General features: G+C 42.7%; 1 protein-coding gene across 2 annotated transcripts in view; it reads right to left on the reverse strand.

Annotated features, from left to right (window-relative positions):
* The window catches only part of SALL3 (spalt like transcription factor 3), a gene marked incomplete at both ends in the record, with an annotated part of 19,777 nt that extends 7,913 nt beyond the window's left edge, over positions 1-11,864 (reverse strand). For both annotated transcript variants that reach the window (XM_084306732.1, XM_084306731.1), the window contains one exon: positions 11,786-11,864. In XM_084306732.1, the coding sequence (XP_084162858.1) occupies positions 11,786-11,864 (79 nt within the window). The remainder of the gene's footprint in view (positions 1-11,785) is intronic.
* Positions 11,865-20,425: the final 8,561 nt, after the last annotated feature.

Genomic DNA, 20,425 nt, shown 5'->3' on the forward strand with positions numbered 1-20,425 from the left:
GTTTTCATTATGTACTCCAGCTTTTGCAAAGTGAAAGCATGTGGAGTGTAGACCAATGAGGCACCCGATGAGCCTCTCTCCAGGGTTGATCTGAACTAAGACAACTCAAACAAAGCTTTATTTACATTGCAGATTTACATTTTTACAGCTGTAGTGCCTGATTCTGTGGTCCTTATTCAGAATCTGCTGAACACTGGTGTTACTGACCAAGCACTGAGGGACCATGTTTCTCCTGAGGCTTTCATTGAGCATTTTTTCCAGTGCTTATTTCCAAACCTTGATGGACTGGTGAAAGGCTACCTATTATTATCATTGTTATTATTATTATTTTCATCATCCTCATCGCTACATATTAAAGCATGGTTACGAAGGAGAATTGAATCTGAAAGAAGCTACCAACAGTGTGGTTCCTCCTCTAGTTTTTCATTTATATGTTGCTACTTTTCTGTTTAAGGAGAGCTTAGACAAATCTTGCACAAAAGGTTTAAGTAATCAGTGATGGAACCTGGAAATGTAGCCTGTCAGATATGACTGTTCCCTGATCTAGAATGAGCTGATCAAACACCCATAAGTTAATTATTTCAGATACTGTACAATAACCCTCAAGTCCAAACATGAACATTTAAAATCTTATTTTAAATCAGGTATTATTTTCTTCATTAGAGGTCAGGCTCATGATATCAAAAATAATGTGTATAATATGTAAATTTCCAGTAGAAATCTAAACTACTGTTGCTCACTGTGAAGAGGTATTAATATGGACCTCTTCAACATTTCAAAATACTAACTAGTCTAGTGAACTAATACATAGACTCAAGGCAGCCACATTTTACATTTGAAATATAACTTGCCAAGTAAAAAAGTACAAATGGAATAAAGCAGTATAAGTATTTCTCATACAATCAATGGTCTATTCTGTTCTCAGTGAAATTAATCACAAGCTTTACATTGTTTCAATGTGGGGCCTGGCTCATGACCATGCTAACCAGTGACTTACAGCTCTGTTTTCTTAATATTACTTTGTACTCCTCCTTTCCTTGATTTCTGTCATAAAAATGCTGAGAGAATAGTCTTCAAATGACAAATCCAAGTATACCTATCTCATCATCTGTCTTGAAATGTTCAAGGACTGCTTTTGAAGAAATATTTTACAAAACTACCAGAAAGTTGTTAGCCACCCCAATCAATTTTGAAGTAGACAAACAACGAATGTCAACAATACTTGGGATGAGTTATTTTGACATATCTTAAGAAATTAAATAAGTAAGTCTCTCTCAAATATTCCACTTTCTGTACCAGTAAGCAAGCAAATAACACAGATGAGCGCAAAATAAAAGCTTCTTTTCTGTAGGTGATGGTCCATCCCCGGAGCAGCACACTGAGGATGATGAGATGCTCCACAGAACGACAGACTACAGGCCCAGTCCAACAACTCATATGGGTAACCTTTACTCACATTTGAAATGTGTTTGAAATTAATGGGATGATGACAAATCTGTCATGCAAACAACAGGTTTTGTGATCTTGCCCCAAACAAACGCTCAAGGGGGAAAAAAGCAAGACTGAAAATAATGATTTTATGTATGCATGTATATGTATATTGGAGAAATGGACAATACTCCAGTACGTCACACATGCAGTTTATAACACTCCTTTTAGGAGCATTGTTTTGCATTGTTGCTTTTGAAGTGTAAGTGCTCACCAACTTCAACAGGGAATAAGGCTTAAAAGCATATGCCTCTGCGTGAAGAGATATTTTTGTTCTTTGTTAAAACTTGATTACTTTATGAATGACAAAAAGTAATATATATATATATATATATATATTTTACCATTATTGCAAATTATTACAAATTTTAAATTTGTTAAAATATTAAGCCAAAAACTGATTTTATTTTTAGCTTTGGCTTATAAATTCTATGGGAAAAAAAGAACCTTTTTTTTTTTTTTCCTGTATGTTTTATAGCTTGCTTTCAATTCTGATATACTATAAAGTGATCCTTTAAGTGCTGATGAATTTCTTTCTTTCTTTCTCCCCCTTTATTTCTTACTTTTTTTTTTTTGTCTGAAGAGAAATAATTATTTTTATTATTACAGTGAGGATGTAGTGCAGCAAAAATTTTCAAGGACTTTGGGGAAATTAATTGAGCAGTTGCTTAATCTTATAGACAGGGTCTGAATTTTGCAGTTCTTACTTACACAAAAGGTGTTGAATAGGAGTTTTGTCAAGCAGTTAGGATCTCAGCCACTAATAACCTCTCAGTTATTTTCTTTTTCTCATTAGCAGTCTAACAGCTAACAGACTAATCTGAAGCTGCTATGGCATGCAAGATGAATTACAGCACATAAGGCTTACCCTATGAAAATCGGTGAAAAATTGCAGCCAGCATCTCTCAAAATGTACCCAGGGCAAGCTCCTAAGCAGGCACCAACTAAACCACAGAGCTGCAGTGGCTCCAGTGAAGTGCTGCCAGTTTGCATCGGTGGGGTCTGGCCCTAAAATTAGCCTACAAAAATTCAACCTAAGGCATTTTGAGAAAGTCACTTTGGGATTGTGATATCTGAAGCTATCAAGGTGCTCTGCTGACTCAGTGCAGGAGGCACAAGAGATTGATGCTGGGAGAATTTGCTCTCCCACCATTACGAGGTGTGCCCACCCAATGCTCTTTGGGCTGGAGCAATGCGCGGCTGTGGGGAGCGTGACACTGACCTTCCTTCTCGCAGTCAGAAAGGCAGAGAATGGGGAAAGGACTGAGAGGGTGCCAGGGTTCCTTCAGCTACCATCAGAATATTACATGCATAATTAAGAAAAGACTGCCTCCGCTGCTGACTACATACACACACAGAGGATTTGTAAGCTTGGTTTTACTAGTTCTGTATTTTTATGTCAGGCACACATTTTTCTATTCCATGTTAGAGCTAAGTCTTGCATCGTATGCAAGGAAAAATATAATAAGCAGATGCTTCAAAAATACTGCCATCTACTTTTGTGACAAGGACTGAAATTACTGAAATTAAACATTGCAGTCAGCTTAATTCCAACAACATACACTGTAAATGCCGCCTTTCTCAGGACCAAGAGCTTTTGGTCAAAAAAAAAAAAAAAAAAAAAAGCCACAGTTAACTCCACTGTTTCATCTGTGCTACAGAATTTTTTAATATTATGTTAAATTAAATCAATTCTAGTGTTATTAGTATTACCTTTTGAAAGCACCTTTTGAATTTTATTAAATAGGTGTATTCTGTACACCTATCAGATGTTCTTTGTTAATTCAGGTTTTTGCTAATCTGTTACTCTGAATCACCTGTCTCAAATTACATATAATTCATAAAATACTTGGATAAAATCAAGTAAGAGAATAATCATTTTCTCTGCTTTTATCTATTTCAACTTGCTTATACCTTCTTGTATTATTCTCACTGGAGAAGTGTCATGGAAAGGAGTTCAGCAAATGTGTCAATAAAATATTTTCTGCAACTTTTTAGATCACATGCAATAATAAAAAGAAAAGCATGGAAAAATGTTATACGAACTGCTATTATTTCTAACTCAGCTTCAGTCACTCAGAGGTGCATATAGAAAATGAATTAATTTTTCTAAATGTGGGAATTTCTTTCAAGATGAAAAAACACAATCTTCAGGTGAGAAACAGCATATAAACTGTGAAGGTTTCACAGGAAAATGTTTGTTAAGATTGGCTAAAGGTAAAACAATTAGCTAACTATGAAGACATAAGATCTCATGCAAATCTAGGAATTGTTTCGAAGTGAAGCTCACAGCATTTTTCGTGTATTTAAGCATGAAATATTATGAATAAAACTGAACGTAGCACAGACAGGATGATAATCTACTGTTCTTAGTATCATAAGAAACAAGCTTATTTTATACCGATTTAAATAAAGTAAGAAAATATAGTCAAAAACACGAATTTGTTTTCAAAATTATATTCATTTGGAAACAGTAGCTTTATAACAAAGTACTGATCCTTGAGAAGAACAGTATTACTTTTTCCTTAGCTTTATCATATCTTATAATTGACAGAGCTTTTAAAGAAAGTTTTCTTAAATTGTTAGAACACGTTTATTTTCTTGCAAATTAATTCTTTTTAACTCTTTATGATAGCTTTGAATCCCATAAAGAAAGATGAATTATCACATACTGAGCCCAAGCTGTGAAACAGGAGGAGACAAATAGAGACCCCTACTGTGTTTAACAATGTAGAAGAAATTCCAGACTCAATAGAAAAATTTTCTGTCCTTTTTCTCAGACCACAAAAGCTGTTAGTTATAGATTTGAACAGTGGAGGGCACTCTTGCTATGTAAGAAATGGTACTGACCTGGCACACTTGGTTTGATCTATTCAGCAGCCTAAATCTCAGAATTTGTTAAGTAACAGCCACCTGTGGCACAGACACTAACTGTAATCTGTTTAAAACATTTGCAGTTTCTGATCTTTGCAATAAAGCTCTAGTTAGCTAAAACACTGATGCCTTGCTATGTGTACACAGATGTGGAACAGATCTTCACAAACTTCTTTGAATATTTGTGCAAGATATGGAATTAAATAAGATGTGCACTATGTTTTTCAACATTATATAAAGAGCTATTCAGTTGGCTTTCATGGCATGCATGGATTAATTTTAGAGTGTGTAGGATTTGTTCTAATGTTTGTAGGAATTAAGTGTATTTAGAACACACCAAGTTTCACTGGAAATCCTAAAAAAATATAATTGGTATATCTAATATAGCTGATATATATATATATATAAAAGAAAGATATTTAATAGCAAACAATTAAACTGTAAGAAACAGAGCACTAGATTCTGCATAACTTTCTCATTTTGAAACATATATTACTAATTGCACCTTAAACGATCTAACCAAAACCCTACAGAATGAAGCCAGCCACTCTTTGAACAACCATGGCATTCTGATGAAGTTGTGTTTGAAGGATCACAATAAGAGAAGCCAACGTGGAGACCCAATCCTGTATCTGTTAAGCATCTCAAAACTGAATTTACAAGTACTGGAGTCAATGGCACTACTCCTTTGAGTAAAATTACTCATGTACAGGAGTGCCTGAAAGAACGAATGCTAAGTGATTCAATGCTAATCATGCAGCTCAGTCATTTTGCTCATTTGCCATTCTGTGTACTGCAGTATTGCACTGGATAGCAAAACACAGAGAGAGCTAAACAAATCCGTTAGCTTTCATCATTTCCAGCTTTGGGGATGTTATTACATCAACAAAATGATAAAATAAAATTATCGAATGGTGGTGGTAGAACGGATCTCCTGAAACACTGAATGGTAAATCAGTTTTGATTAACTGAAACAAAAATACTGTGGCACCTGCAGGGTTAATTAAGCAGCTCAAGATGCTGGGCTTCACAAAAGGAAACCTTTTTCCTTCTTTAAGAACTGTAAACACTTGTGCTGAACTAGATGAGCATTTGATAAGCTGTACAACATGTAACAAACTCACAGGGATCTCTAGTTAACACTCAAATTCAGTGTTAACACTTAACAGAACAGTGGTAAGCCGTGCTGCCAAGGTCAACTGCACAGATGTACTAATTGTATTATGAGCTTGACATCTAGTGGCCACCCCTGGCAGGGCAAAGCAGGCAAAGGTTAAATCAGCAAGCCTTGTCAAAGCACTTCTAACTACCCACCCTCAGGGAGAAGTCCTCGGGAAGCTTTTTGGCACTCTGCAATCCCCACCTTCATTCTCCCCGGCTCCGGGCTGCGCGCCTGCAGCAGCCACTGCGCGCCCGCACGGGGCAGCAGCCGCCCGCCGCCCCCGAGCACCCACCCCCGAGCCCCCAGCCCCGAGCACCCACCCGGCCGGGCCGCAGCTCCTGGAGGAGACGAACAGCCTTCCCAACCATTTCGGCATGTTTCGCTCTCGGGCAGAAGTTCGGGGTTTTTTTCTGCTTCTTTTTCAACCACTGATAGGGTCCAAATTAGGGGGCGAGGGGGTTGGAAAAGGGGAAAAAGCAATATTAGAGATTAACAATAAGAGTTGTAGAAAGCCTTTTTACTTTATTTTTAAAGATTAACTTACCCCATAACAAATGTTCACTGCATGCTCACTATGTGCACCCTAGCTACAACAAGATAATATGAAAAAATTCCTCTTTAGTCTACTATCACAGAAGTGCACTCTATCATCTTTTTAAAGAATTATTTTTCTGGCTATTCCAATTTCAAGGGGTTTCCCTTGACAAAAAAGTAATGTACTCTATGGCCAGCAGCTTGACAACTGAACCACCTCCTATAAGTATATTTTGCCCCAAATTTTTATTATTTTTTTTCCTCTTACTGGAAAACTTTCATTGTGTTTAGTTGTTTTAAGCAGGTAAAGGAAACAGGTTTTTGGCCCTTTACATTGAAATGTATGAACTGATAAAAAATTGCTGCTGAAACTGTATTTATTCATGCTTCCTCTGAAAAATTTATAGCAAATTACTGTCATTTTACAAATGCAATGTTACGGAAGGAATGATTTTAGCCTGTTTTATTTTCTAAGTGTCAGTACTCAGCTAATTAATTTCCTGCCAGACCTGGCTTATTATCAACAAAAGTGATTGACTCATGTCCTGACTGATAGATATGATGGACTTGTATCAACAGATATGCTTGTCCTGGCTAGGTAATCAACAAATAAAATGAAGGAAAAAATATCCCGAAAATCTTCCCAGGACTCAAACTCTTTTTCAGAAATGACACTGATACTCATTAATAATGTGGATATTTTCACTCCTTCTTTATAATGCTACACATTTTTATTTTTTATTTTTTTGAATGGTAGCTTTTCCTCTTCCTTAGGCAAGGACAAGTAATTATCAACAGCTAAATGTATGCATATTAATAGCTTAATTACACAGAATCTAAACCAATACCTTTCAAAACTTCCTTCCTCCCCAAGAGTCCTAATGTCTACCTTAGAAGAAATAAGAATTCCTCAAGATCATTATCAGCGCCAGATAAAATCTGACCCAATTTGGGCTATCTTCACCATTTATATATACACACACTCTCAAACCACTTTATTGTTTTAGTTTCCTTATTACTACATTTTTTATTCTATTGCTAATACTGATCAAAATAGTAAGAATATTAAATATATATATAAATTCAGATATTATGTTGTTTTAATATTACAGTCTCCATTGTAATACCAGAACTATTTATATAAAGTTTCAATTACCTTTTCTTATCAAAGGAGCAATTTATTACAATAAATATTTGGCCTTTTATTTTTCAACAACAAAAAAATCTTTCTTGAAGTTGCCTTAGAACAGACATTTGCAAAAATAACTTAAGTTTCATGTTTACTGACAGCTGCTTGTGACTTTTCAAGTTTTAAAGGCAGTAGTATCTAAATGATATGGAATAACATAAATTCTTGAATGTATGAATGCAAGAAAGCATGAACATCCTTCCAAAATGTGTTTCTATCTTATATATTTGCAGATAGAGTAAACATGCTCACATGAAGCTGGCTGTTCCATAGAGGACTATCATTTCTGTGGCGGAGCATGTGTGTCTGTGTACATACTCCAAAAGAATACAGAGTGCAGTTACAAACTGTTCAAAACTGCACCACCGATTCCACATTACCAGTATGAAAAAGAAATGCTGGTTTAGATAATACTGTGTGCATTGAAGAGTTGAGGGAAACAAAAACAAAAACCAAACAAATAGGTCCAACGTTTAAAAAATGATTGCAAAAAACACATTAGAAAACTGTCATTACACAGTTTGCTTTAAGGTATCCCATTCACCTCAGACTGAACAATGATACATACTTGCCAGTAGCTTCACATGAAAAAGTCCAAAGTGATCATTTTTCATCACCCTTACTAGAACCACACTTATACACTGGAAGAAGCACTTCTCAGCATTCCACATACACACACAAAAAACCCGCAAACTTTTATTATCCCTACATTAAAGATAGAAATGTTATATCCATGTTTTCATATAAAAATTAATCTGAGTTAAAGCATTTGCATTGTATCTATAATTCTGATTCAATTGTAATCTGTTGAATTAGAGAAGTGTATTAGAAATATAATTCCAGCTATTACAATTTACTGAGAACAGCTTTACATTTACTAAGAAACTGAGATTATTGTATTCTATGGGCAGCCATTTGAATCCTTCTGCTGCTATTTAAAAAAAATATTGCCATCATGTCTTCTACTTTAGTAACCTTACAGTGTTTTTAATTTTTTTTTTTTTTTTTAGGAAATATAATTTGTTCACTCTTCCACAGTGCAATTATTCAAGCAATATTTTATCGCTAGTTGTTTGTTAACACTTCCTATCTAAATTATTAAAAAATATATATATTTCAGCATTTCCATTTCAACAAATAACTTTAAAGGATTTTGATTGTAAATCTGTAATTGATGACATTGCCAATTATCTTCAGACTTCAAACAATTTCTCACTATTATGACATTGCCCTGTCTGAATGCAGTTTTATTATACTGTAGTCCAGGCTGGCTATAAAATTATATATTACAATTATTAAACTTCCTTGATAGCATTACCACAAAAGTTATGGTGGGTCCAGTCAACTTAAGATATGGCCTAATGTTTATCTGCCATTCTGCTCCCCAAACTGCCATGCTTCTTTCTGCTATTATGAATGTTCCCTCACTCGAAGGATTGTTTATGGAACATTCATTCTGAAATGCTTCACTTAATAAAATCTGTTTTGAGGTGGTATTAAACATGATTTCATTAAATAAATAATAAGCTTCATTTGCTTAATCTTGTGTTAACAACAGCTTCCCCTCATTGAAGATAACAACCATATTAATGAAAAAGCTACACGTATCAAACAATTCTGCTTAAACAGTTTGCTTTAAAAAAAAAAAGTACAAATATTCTTGCACTGTGGAAACTATTTTTGGCTTGTTGCAAAATATGCTCAGGAACTGTAGCAGTATCTTGATTACAGCTGTGAATAGAAATGAAAAATACTGACTTGACAAGAAGTGTTTTAATTTGTGAGATTGGGAGCACTCATTATATCTGGCCTATAAAATTGCTTTCAGTATAGCAATCGTTAGTCTTCATAATATAACATGTAAATGATTTACATTACACTAATGTACACTAGATAGCCCTCTACTTGTGTATGCTGAGTCCACCTTGTTCACATTTCTCAGAGGAGAGTGAAAAACCAAGAGCTCCACTTTAGCTTGTTAATTGTTAACTATGAAGGGTTTCACTCTATTAATTAAAATATGTTTTAATAAAAGAAAACAGCACAATTTGATAACAGCCTTCTAAGGCTGAAAAGTATTTACATTGTTGCATTTTAGGGCTGCTGTGAAAGCCGATTTTGTGCTATTCAGGGACCACAATAATAACGCTTTAAAATTCCTCACTGGGATGCAATGTAGTCCTTTTGATGGAAAGACTGTCTTTCTCATTCGGCAGAAATAAATCCATTCATTTGATCATGTAGTCATTGAGGGCAATACAAAACAAACCAAGTGTGAGAAATTCTATGTGATGAAGTAAACAAAACAAAACCCCCCAAAAAAGGGAAAAAAAAAAAAAAACATTTCCATGACAAAAAGATTCTTTGTCCTTAATCTACCCACCATATGCAAGCGTTTCTTTTTAGCATATCTCTTGTTCTAATCTTGGGTGACATGGCTACATAGATAAGATTCACAAAACAAAACAAAAACCTAATTTAACAATTTTTTTCAATTTATTAACTCACCAGGAGTGTCATAATGAAGCAGTAGTGTTTTATTTTTCTGTATTGAAATGGATTTGGAGCATTTAAAAGTTTATAATACTAGTGATAAATTCTCTAACCTAGAACCCACCCCAACAGAGACTAGGCTCAATTAATCTTGTTTACATAATAAAATTATAATTCTCACCCACTTGCTTATATGAATTTATTTTACATTACCACTGTTTTCTAGAAAAAATAAATCAAAAAAAAAAATCAAACGTGCATTGCTTTGCTTCTGTAGTGTGACAGAAGGAAGCATTTCTCTGTGTTCCTGTTAGAGTCAATACCCAAGTGGGTTTTCCTGAAGCAGTGGTAGCAGTGCCTTCCTAACTACCCTGGACAGTGTGGAACTCATTCCCTGGTTCCCCAAATACCCTGGGAAAGAGCATGGGGCTTAAAGATTTGCCAGTCTGACAGATGTTTTAACCTGATGAAGTGGATTCATGCTGCCTTAAGCTTCAAGACTGCAAAGTTCAGATACAATAGTCAAAATCCTCCTCAGGCTTCAACTTCGTTGCCTTTCTTTCCCTCCAGATGCAACTTAGAAGTCATTATAGTTTTGAAGCAGGAAAATGACTTTTTTCCCCCCCCCCCCTCTTTCTTTTTGAAGAGAGGGAGAGGGGATAAACCAGTGAGCAAGGGGCCTACACAGAAAGCACTGTGGCTCCCACTTGGTTATGCAAGAAACTGAGAAAGCAGTGAGCTTCCATGCATAGAAGAAAAGAAAAACTTTTAAGTAGAAGCCCTCAACTTAGCACAGGGAAAGTGAGGATGGGCTGTGGCATGCCTTTGAGCGCAGCAATGCCTAGGACTATGCAGGAAATTAGAAAATATATAAATTAAATTAAATCAAATTAAATTTAAAAAGGCAGTCCTCTTCTAAACAAACAAACAAAAACCACACAGCAAGGTGGAAATTCGGACTAACTACAGCCCAGATCTGCTCAGTTTTAGACACTTGTTCACTAGCAGCCTGGGCAGCCCAGATACTTCAAAGCAAGTGTGCGTGTGTCTGCGTGTGGGGAGGGAGTGGAGAATGGCGGATGGGTGAGAAAATCCCCCTTCCCCACCTCCTGCGGCCGGCGCGACAGGGGCCGGTGGCGGCGGTGGCACTCCGCGTCACCCACCCCCAGTAAGAATTATGGTCGCAGCAGAGCTAGGCGGCTCGGGGGGGGGGGGGGGGGGGGGGGGGGAAGGTGAAAAGCTGCTCGAGCTCTTCAGAAACATTAAAGCCAAATCCGCCAATCCCGCAGGCCCCCGCCCGCCGCGCAGCGAGGGACCCCCGGTGCCCCGAAGGCTGCCCGCGGCTGGGGGGCGGCGGGAGCCCGGCCGGGCCGCCCAGCAACACGCCGCCCCCTCCTCCAGGGCGATAGAGAGCCCTGTGCACCGGTCGCCTGGGGCTGCCCCGGCAGCCCCCGGCCCGTGGGAGCCCCCCGTGCCCGCAGCCCGGCCCCGGCCGCCGCCAACTTCGCGGCCGGAGGGCGAGGGGAACATGGCTCCGGCACGGGGCGGGAGCGGGGGGGTGGAGAAAAAGGAAAAAAAATAAAAGAGGTACAGCAAAAAGGGCGACCGAGAAGCACAAGGGCAGCAACAACAAAAACTAAAGGAAAACAAGCAGAAAAGCAGACGTACAAAACAGCCCGAGGGAGAGGGAGGAGGAGGAGGCAGGCGTTGCTCCGGAGTGCCCGCTCCTGCAGCTGCCCGGGCCCGGGTCAGCGGGGAGGGAGGGCCGAGTCCCGCTGCCGAGCCCCGCCGTAATAAAAGCGCTCGGGAGGCCGGGAAGGAGCCGCTGGGAGGGCTGGTTAGTCAGGGGGTGGGCTGCAGAAACTTGGCTAAACTGCTAACTTCTCAGTTCCGCTGCCTCTTCCCCAGCTGCTCTAATTCCCATTCTCCCGCTGCAGAGTAATTGCGCTCCCATGTTCACCATCACCATAAATCCACCTATCTCCGTCCGAAACAGACTCACAAAAGGAGAGAGAGAGGGAGAAAGAGGCTCCGGGAGCCCTTACCGTGCTCAGAAACTACCTCCGCTTGCAGCTCTTCGTCCGATTTGAGATGCTGGGGTTTCGCTTGCTTTCGACGAGACATGCTGCTAACTGAGCCGTCTTGACTCTGCTTTTTGCAGAGGCATCAGCGACGTGGAGGTGGAAAGGGGGGAGGAATTGGGAACGAGGGAAGGGCGAGGGGGGGGAAGAGGTGGGGGCTGGAAATAACTGTTCGCAAATAAAAGTCGAGTTGCAGAACAAACCAACCAAACAACAACAGAAAAGGCAACCAACCCCAAGGAAAAGGAGGAAAAAAAAAAAAAAAAAAAAAAAAGCAAGGCTAACCAACCAAACTGAGAGTGAGTGAGCGGGTGAGCGAGCGGGGGCTCAGCCGGGCGGGGTGTGCGCGGTGCGGTGCTGCGTGCGCGGCGGGCTGGGGCGGCTGCGCGGAGCGCGCATGGGGCTCGATAATTACGGTGGTGAATAATGCATGGCGATTAATGGTGCTGGGGGCGAGCGCGGATTGGCGCGGCTCCAGCGGGCTCAGGCTGCATATGTAAATGAAGGACGGGGCTCCGCAATTAGCCGCTTCGCTCCGCCAAATGATGCGGCTCCCCGGCACCGGCAGCGCCGCCTGCGAGAGGCACCGACCGCGGCGGCGGCGGCGGCAGCAGCGGCGGCGGCAGAGAAACACACACGCACCACGCAGGAGGGCTCTGTTTTGCACACACTTTACACAACATATGTGCAAGGTTCACTTGTTGGGAGAGGTCACGATCTTCGCCTTTCTGTCCTTCTTTCTTCCCCCCGGCTCTCAGTTTCTTTTGCTCCGCTTTCTTCTGCTCTCTTCGCCTTTTTTTTTTTTTTTTTTTTTTTCCTTCTTCACATCACTCTGCCTCCTCGTCTCCTCCTGGTCTCTCTTTCCCCAGAAGTTGATCTGCAAAGCATCTGATTTCTGTGTACGTGTGAGTAATTTCTTTGCAGGAGGAAAAGAAACTTTTGTGTGTGCTTCTTTCCTTTCCGCTTTCTTCTCGGTGTGCGTGTGTGCTGCTCTGCTCTTCTTTTCTCTTAATCTTCACATGCTCGCCTTTAGCTCTTCCATCCTGTCTCCTTTTCCGTCTCTGTTTCTCCGTCTCCCCTTCCCGGCTGACTTTTGTTCTCTCCTCTCGCAAGCGCACGCACGCACGCACACACACAGAAGACCTTGGGCAGTTTTGTCTTTCACCTCTCCTTCCTTCTTCTTTGTCTTGCAGCTTCTTTCTCCAAGCAGAGACTCCCCGTTGGTGGTGGTGGTCACTTCCTGTTGTCCATTGGTAGGAAGTTTTTTTTCTTTCTCCCCCTCTCTCTCAGGTTGTAATGACTTTTTGTGACACTCCTCACCCCCCCTCCCCAGCTCAGTTGTGTGTCCTGCTAGCTAATGACAGCGGTCTCGCGTGTGCGCCGACGAGCAAGTCCTCGGTCTCCAGCGAATAGTATCGATCCTCTCCCAGATTTGGGGGGTGGGGGGTGGCTGTTGTTGTCGCGAGGGCGATCCCCCCTCCCCTTCCTCGCCTCGCTCGCAGCGGCCACCGCAGCCTTGTCCCCGCGCGGCGGCTCCCCCGCTCGATGCCTCCGCTCCGTGCCGAGGAGCGGTGCGCGCACCGCGGCCGCTCTCGATTTCGGGCGGATAAACTTTGAAGTTTGGGAGCCGTGCGGGTCACACGGCAGCTCCTCCTACTCTCCTCCTCCTCCTCCGCCTCCTCCCGTGCGGCGCTGCCGGGGCTGCCGCCGGGGCTGCCCCAGCCCCGCAGCTCGCTCAGCTCCCCGCCGCCGCCGAGCCTCCCTCTCCGCACGCACTTTCCCAACGGCAGCTTTTCTCCCAGGCCCCCACTTTTTTTTTTTTTTTTTTTTTTTTTTTTTAAGTGAGGCGGGAGGGGGGAGGCAGAGCCTTCCCTTCCCCCTCCGCCCCTCTCCCCTTTATCACTTTACAAGTTGCCGGGGAGCCGGGCCGCCTTCCCCCGCCCCGTCCCGTCCCGTCCCGTCCGTCCCCCGGGAGGAGGGAGGGAAGAAGCGATGGAGGGAGGGATGGAGGGGGCGGCCCGGCCGCTGCCACAAGTTGCCGCTTTCCGTCGCCGTCCCTGCCCGCCTCCTCCGGGGCTCCCATGGCAGGCAGCGGCCGCTAGGATGTACCCCACTGTCGCCGATCGCCACCGCGCTGCCCCCCCCCGCGCAGCCCCGCGCCGCCGGGTGCCGGGGGGGGCTCTCCTCCAGCGGCCCCCTCCGCCTTTTTTTATTTTTTTTAAGTGTTGGTGGCAGATGGGTCCCTGCGCGCTGCTCGGTGCTGTCCCGCACCGTCCCCTGCGCGGGGTGGGGTGGGGAGGGTTGGGGAGCGAGGCAGGGATGAGTGAAAGGGATTTCCTCCTAATGCCTCTACTCCAGCCTGTGTAATCCAGCCCTAGTCCTTAAAACACGCTAACCCCGGCTTCTGCGGGAGGCTCCTCGGTGTAAACTTTCCCTGGTGATAGCTCTCTTTATCGCGCGCATTGTGATACCGCGTCTCTGGGCTTTCGGCTTATGTCTCGCTTTTCTGCCGCGAGGCAAACCAAATAAAGTTAGAGGCGACAGTTTAGGCCACTTCGGATAGTTTCTTGAAATGCATGCTCTCGGCGATTTCTGCGGTGCAGACATTCGTTAAAAACAGTCACGACCCTTAAAAGAAACAGCGCCGAAACGGCAAATCAATTCAACTTAGCTCTTAGACGAGCATACTTTTCTGTCCTTCGTTCAGGAAGATGTCTACACGAGACCTCTTACAATGATTTCCTGCCTTATAATTTAAACAAAGCAAAACAAAACTTGTTTGCTGTCCACAAATTCTAACGTATGTTCTCTCCGTGCATCCATGCTTCCTGAAAGTTTGGTCGTAATGAGACTGTCTAGAGACGGTCGCGATGGCTGAAATCTGATGTATTTTGTAATATGAAGTGGGAGGGGATGAGACTATTAATTGAGCATTTTTTTTTTCCCCCATCAGAAGTAGGGATTTATTGCACCCTGCACACACGGATAACACGTTTTGCTTGTATGTATATGCTACGTTATATCGCAGGCACAGTGCAGGTGAAAGCGAGCGTGCGCTGAAGTCACCCCCGCACCGCAGTCGTGACTGGGGAGCCGGAGTTGTAGCTTCTCCTTAACAGCAGAGAAGTACATTTCTCCCGATTTGAGTTAGGTGAAGGATCTCAGCTACCTCCTGCGACTGAAACGTTTGCCTGGAATGAAAGAGCCAACTTTAACCTTGCCCTGGCATTTTTTACCCATTGCGGTAGTAACCAGAAATGGGTCAATCTTCCTCCAGTCCTCTTCGGAAGAGAGTTGTTCTTGTTGCTCAAGCAACGTTTTTTTCTCCCTATGTTTCTATTGCTCAGTGCTTGGTAGTTCCCTCAGCAGCATAAGATTTCTTGAAGAGTGTTTTAAAGGTGCCTTTCTTATAGCGCGATTAAAAAAAAAATAAAATGGAAAAAAATAAAAAGCTCTTTTATAAAAACAAAAAACTTTGTCCTTTGTAAAAAGTAAAGCGAGCGAAAATTAATATGATTTTGCGGGACGTGAGAGAATCTTTAAGTGGAAAATTAAACAGTCCCGTCTTTAATGTTTAATGAACAATGGAGAACACAACAGGCAAGGAAGGCATAATTACCAGATTTGTATCTCTTGGCATTAACATACTCTAGGGTTACAAGTGATACATTTTACGGGCTCCTTCTCCCTTACACCTCTCCCCTTCCCACTTTCCTCCCGGGGCGAGGAGCAGCCGCTGGGCGAGCTGCTGGACGCTGCCCCCCCGCCGCCGCCGGGAAGCGCCGGCAGCCCCCGGAGTGCTGCGGGCACGGCGGGGACCTTCCTCTGGGAGCGGCGCAGATCCCAGGGGGAAACTTTTCTACCCGACCCGTGCGGAAAACCCTGGGGGCGCCGAGGGCTCGGGAGGCGAGTGGAAAGTTATGAAGTGATACGCGTTTCCTCCGGCCCCTCTCTCCTCCCCCCCCCCCTCCCCCCGCGTCTCCCCATTACGCCGCAAAGTTTTCCACGAACCTTTTAATTAATCTTCCTGGCTCGAGGGCGAGAAAAATAATAAATTAAGTCGGCTACGAAAAACGTGGCCTTTTCGGGGTGTGTGTGGGGGGAACTGATTAGCCGCGTAAATCTCTGCGCACTGGCTAGGGCTGTGCGCGCAGGCAGATGGGACGCGGCAGTGCGGGGCCGGCACCCGCAAATGTCCCCGCGTCCTGCGCGCGTCCGCTCTCCGGGACTGGTCGGTCTGCTGAAATGCTCCGACAGGGAAGGGATGCAGAAGTTATTTTCTCCGTAATTAAATCGAATTTGCCACTTGTCTTCTTTTTATTGCGATGTTTCCTTCATCCTGAGAAGAGACGCGTTATTATTTTGTCTGCTTAATAATATTGTATATCAATTAATACTTTTTTTTTTTTTTTTTTTTTTTTTACATTAATGGGACACCTGGTTACGGGTTTGCTTTAATTTGTATCCTCATTCAAGGGGAATAAAAACCTTCAGAAAGCTTATCTGCAAGATCGACTCTTCAAAGACCGTATAAGTAGTTCTGTCTACACTCATGCTTTATAAAAGGTTGTTGTTCTTAAACCCGTCAAAATTACCAACGTGCAGATAAGACGGATGTGACGTTTCCTATAATCCGACTACTGTCTTTTATTGCTATTATTTTGCTCAGCAACTTTATTCGAAAGGACGTGCAATTATTTCGACTTCATTTTCTGTCGTCTCGTGCTCTTCCTGGAAAGCTGAAGTAGTATATTCCCACCCCTTTTTTGCACCATAACTTTTGTTTGAGGACCCTGGGGTTAAATTCAGCACAATTTTGTCTATTTAAAGCTGCAACAACTGATGGCTAATTCATTCTCACATGAGCAAAGATATTACCATACTAATATTATTATTGGTAAGAAGAGGTAATTGATAACACCACCTGCCACTCTGCAGCAATCACGATGATAAATGTTTCCATCAGAGGGAAATCTGTGCTTGGTCTACCACAGCCTAACCCAAACAGCATGTCAAACGTCAATTATAAAGATGTTTCTTTTCTATTACTTTTTTTTTTTTTTTTTTTTTTTGAAAGTAACTAGCCCCACTATGAGATTTATAGAACCGGTATAGAGCACGGCCGTGCTTAAACGTTTTGCCTTAAACATTTAAGTAACTTTTCTTTTTATTTAATATCATACCATTCTTGGATGTAAATAAACATCGATTCATATGCACAAAAGCTTATGCTCACACTTAGCAAACTCTAATTACCATCCACTTCCTTCTTTAACCTAACAGATGACACATTAATTTAAGCAACAATTTTAAATACTCTGTGGAATATCTGTAAAATGTTCTGGGGCTATTAGCAAGGCAACATGCATTTAAGAGCATGCATACATGCCATAAACACATAGATGGACACAAATATAGGTGGTGTATGTATTAAAATACTGTATTTGGACTGTAATGTGTGTCTGTCAAACTATACTCAAGGAGATGCAAGTAGTCACAATTTACATATAAAATTAGTATTTTTAGCTCCTGTGCAAAAATATATATGCTTCCAAAATTACTAGTGAGATGAATATTAAAATGCATGTATATATACATGCATAGACACACTGACACACAGAAAACATAACATCGTTCAGTAATTCCAGCTATAAAAATCATGCCGTCAAGTATAAAAACTTTCACCCCCTTGGCTACAGATATGCTCAGAAGATTATTATTAGTTTGCATTAATAGATGCAGGCCTCAAAAGACGAAATCAGCTATTGATAATTGCAAGAAGTATACAGCAGCTACTGTATCGATCGACTTGTCCCTTATTCCCCTGGTATAGGAGAGATAAGAAGACACACTCTTTAGTGCAATATAATTTCTTTTGACCTATCTGCTTGCTACAGACTTATGATGAATAGCCGTAGTGGTTAAAGTCCTTTATCACGAAAGTTACCCCTTGATATAATATTGATTCTTTATAACTAGCTCCAAACACAAAAATCAAACTGTCCACTTGACCATCATCATCATCAATATCATCACAAAGGCTCTGGAATAAAGATCAGCACAGGACTGAAAACGCTTTCTATAATCTGCCCACCTAATCTTTATTTGCTGATGATGAAAAGAAAAGGGGTGTGAGAGAGAGCGAGTGTGTGTGTGTGTGTTTGCGCGCTCGCCATCCGGCAGGGCGGGGGCGATCGGAACAGAGAATGTCATCTGAACAAATAATAAAAAAAAGAGAGAGGTTAAGAAAAAGACCATTCAGGCTCCTTTACAAGACCCAAATGACGACCACAGAAGTTAATGATCATGCCTCGAAGCCCTGCTCTCCTGAAGGAGGAGAAGGAAAAGCTCAGAAGGCCCGATGTTGTATTATACACGGTTCCCCCCCCCCCGCCCCGAGCAAAGCAGTCTGCAGTGAATACAGGGAGTTATGTAAGGAGCAATCACGGCAGGAGTGATATCAGGCAGCATTTTCCTTGGTTAGAGTCAGTACTAACAAGTCGTCTTCCCACTTTTTCTCCTCTCGCTGGTCTGCAAAGCAATCTCCCATTTATTTTCAGATCACTTGGTGATCCATAAAGGAAAAAAAAATAGGAAAAGAGTCGCTAATGTTTGATTTGCTGCTTAACGTGCAATATGTACCGAGTGATGTAGAAAAGAAAGAGATAATCCACGTGTATATTGCCTAAAATTAAAGGTATTTCCTTCTCCTTCCCTCTCCATAGTACCAGCATGCTTTTGCTTGGGGTAGCATTAGCACAATCACCAGTAATTACAAGCGTGTGTACACTGGGAGAATGAAGATTGGGAAGGTGGGAGGTAGGACGCGATTCCCCTTTGGAGCAATCAGGACTGGGAAAGGTTTAATTCCGCGCAGACGGTACGTTGATCATATTTAATGGGCTAGTTCCACTCGGATTCGAGCCGAGCTCTCATTTCAACGCAAGTTTGCGCTTTCCAGAAGAGAAGGGGAGGCGGCGGGGATGGGGGTGGCGAGGAGGGGGGGGGAGTGCGGAGGAGAAAAAGGATGCGAGCGGCCGCCGCAACTCAGGTTGTGCTCGGTCCGTACAGTGCCCAAAGCGGGGCTGCCAGGGGAAAAGGCGGTCGCAAACCTGGGGCACCCTTTGCGGGAAAATGGGGAGCGGGCAGCGCCGGGGCGAGCGGTGGCCGCGATGGGGGACGGAGCCGCTCCGCTGGGCTGGCCCGGGCCGTGCCGGGAGCCGCCACCGAGGAGCGGGGGGCTCCCGTCCCGGGCACCGAGCGCGGCCTCTTCCCTATCCGGGCTCGCTCCGCTGTGATGTGCGGGGGTGTCCCGAGGGAGCGGGGCCGCGGAGCCCGTCCCGGTACGGGAGGGGTCCCCGGGGTGGCAGCGGTGGGACCTCGAGTGTTCAAAGCTGGGAGTCGCGGTCAGGAGCCTGCCAGTCCCCGGACACTCTCCCCTCCCGAGGCACGGGGGCCAGAGCCCCCCAGCCGGGGGAAGCAACGACGACAGCAATTACTGTCATCGCACTCCCATCCCTTGTCACGGGGGAGTCTTCGCTCTCTCTGTGAGCGGCTCGTAATTACATACATTAAAATCTTTCCTCTTTTCCTGCTATGTCCTCAACACCCTCCCTCCTCACTCCTCCACACCGAAATATTACAGGGTCATCCAAAAAAAAACATGAAAAGGGGGGGGGGGGGAGAACATATGTTGTAAATATCGATATCCTTTGAGGCCCTAGTCACTGCTCCTCTTAGTGTTACACAGACACTTACACCTCCTGACGAGACGCCCATCCCTAGCAGACATCTCCAAAAAATTGTTCACTGACCTTTGCAGTAGATGTTGTTAGAGGATGATATCAATCAGTCAAACAAACTACCCCCCCCACCCAAAAAAAAAAAAAAAAAAAAGGACAGCTTTTTGTCTGGGATATGACACATGACTTGAAATTCATTGCAAGTGCACACAGGGGACCAGAAGGTATTCCTAAGATTTCAATGCTTTTGGGAATAACTAAGCAAGGTTTCTCAGCAGATGCAGTCTAACACACAGTGGTCCCTTCCTAAAAGCAGATGATGACAGAAGGAAAAAATAAATGAAGAAATGAAAATGTGCAATTATGCCAGACTAACTGGTGGGAGAGGTACGGAAGGGTGCTTTTACTCTTAAAGTACTGGTGTGTAAAAAAGTTTATCAAATTATGATGGTTGTTTTTTGTTCAACAATGAATATCTTTACTATGACCTAATGATAGGTGTGCTATTGAACTTCTCAAAATGCATTCATGCTTTCCTTGGCAGGTCTAGGTGTAAGTGTTGATGACTAACAAAAGTAGTATAGATTAGAATCAATTCTCCTTATCTGGTGACAAAAATAACATCATGTCAGCAGTGTGTACATCCTATCATCAAATGACACAATATAATTTGATTCATTGAATAAATAATCATGTATGCCCAGGCATATAGGTCACCTACTTGCAAATTAGATTACCCTCTTTGGGTACATACAGCACCTGATTAGGAAACAGCTTCTCTCTGTGTCACTCTATCTTCCATCTAGAAAGAATATCTGACATACTCAAATGCAAGTGTTTTTGAAAATGCTTATATATTTTC

Source organism: Netta rufina (genome assembly GCF_964035555.1).
Source record: "Netta rufina genome assembly, chromosome: 2".
NCBI lineage: Eukaryota > Metazoa > Chordata > Aves > Anseriformes > Anatidae > Netta > Netta rufina.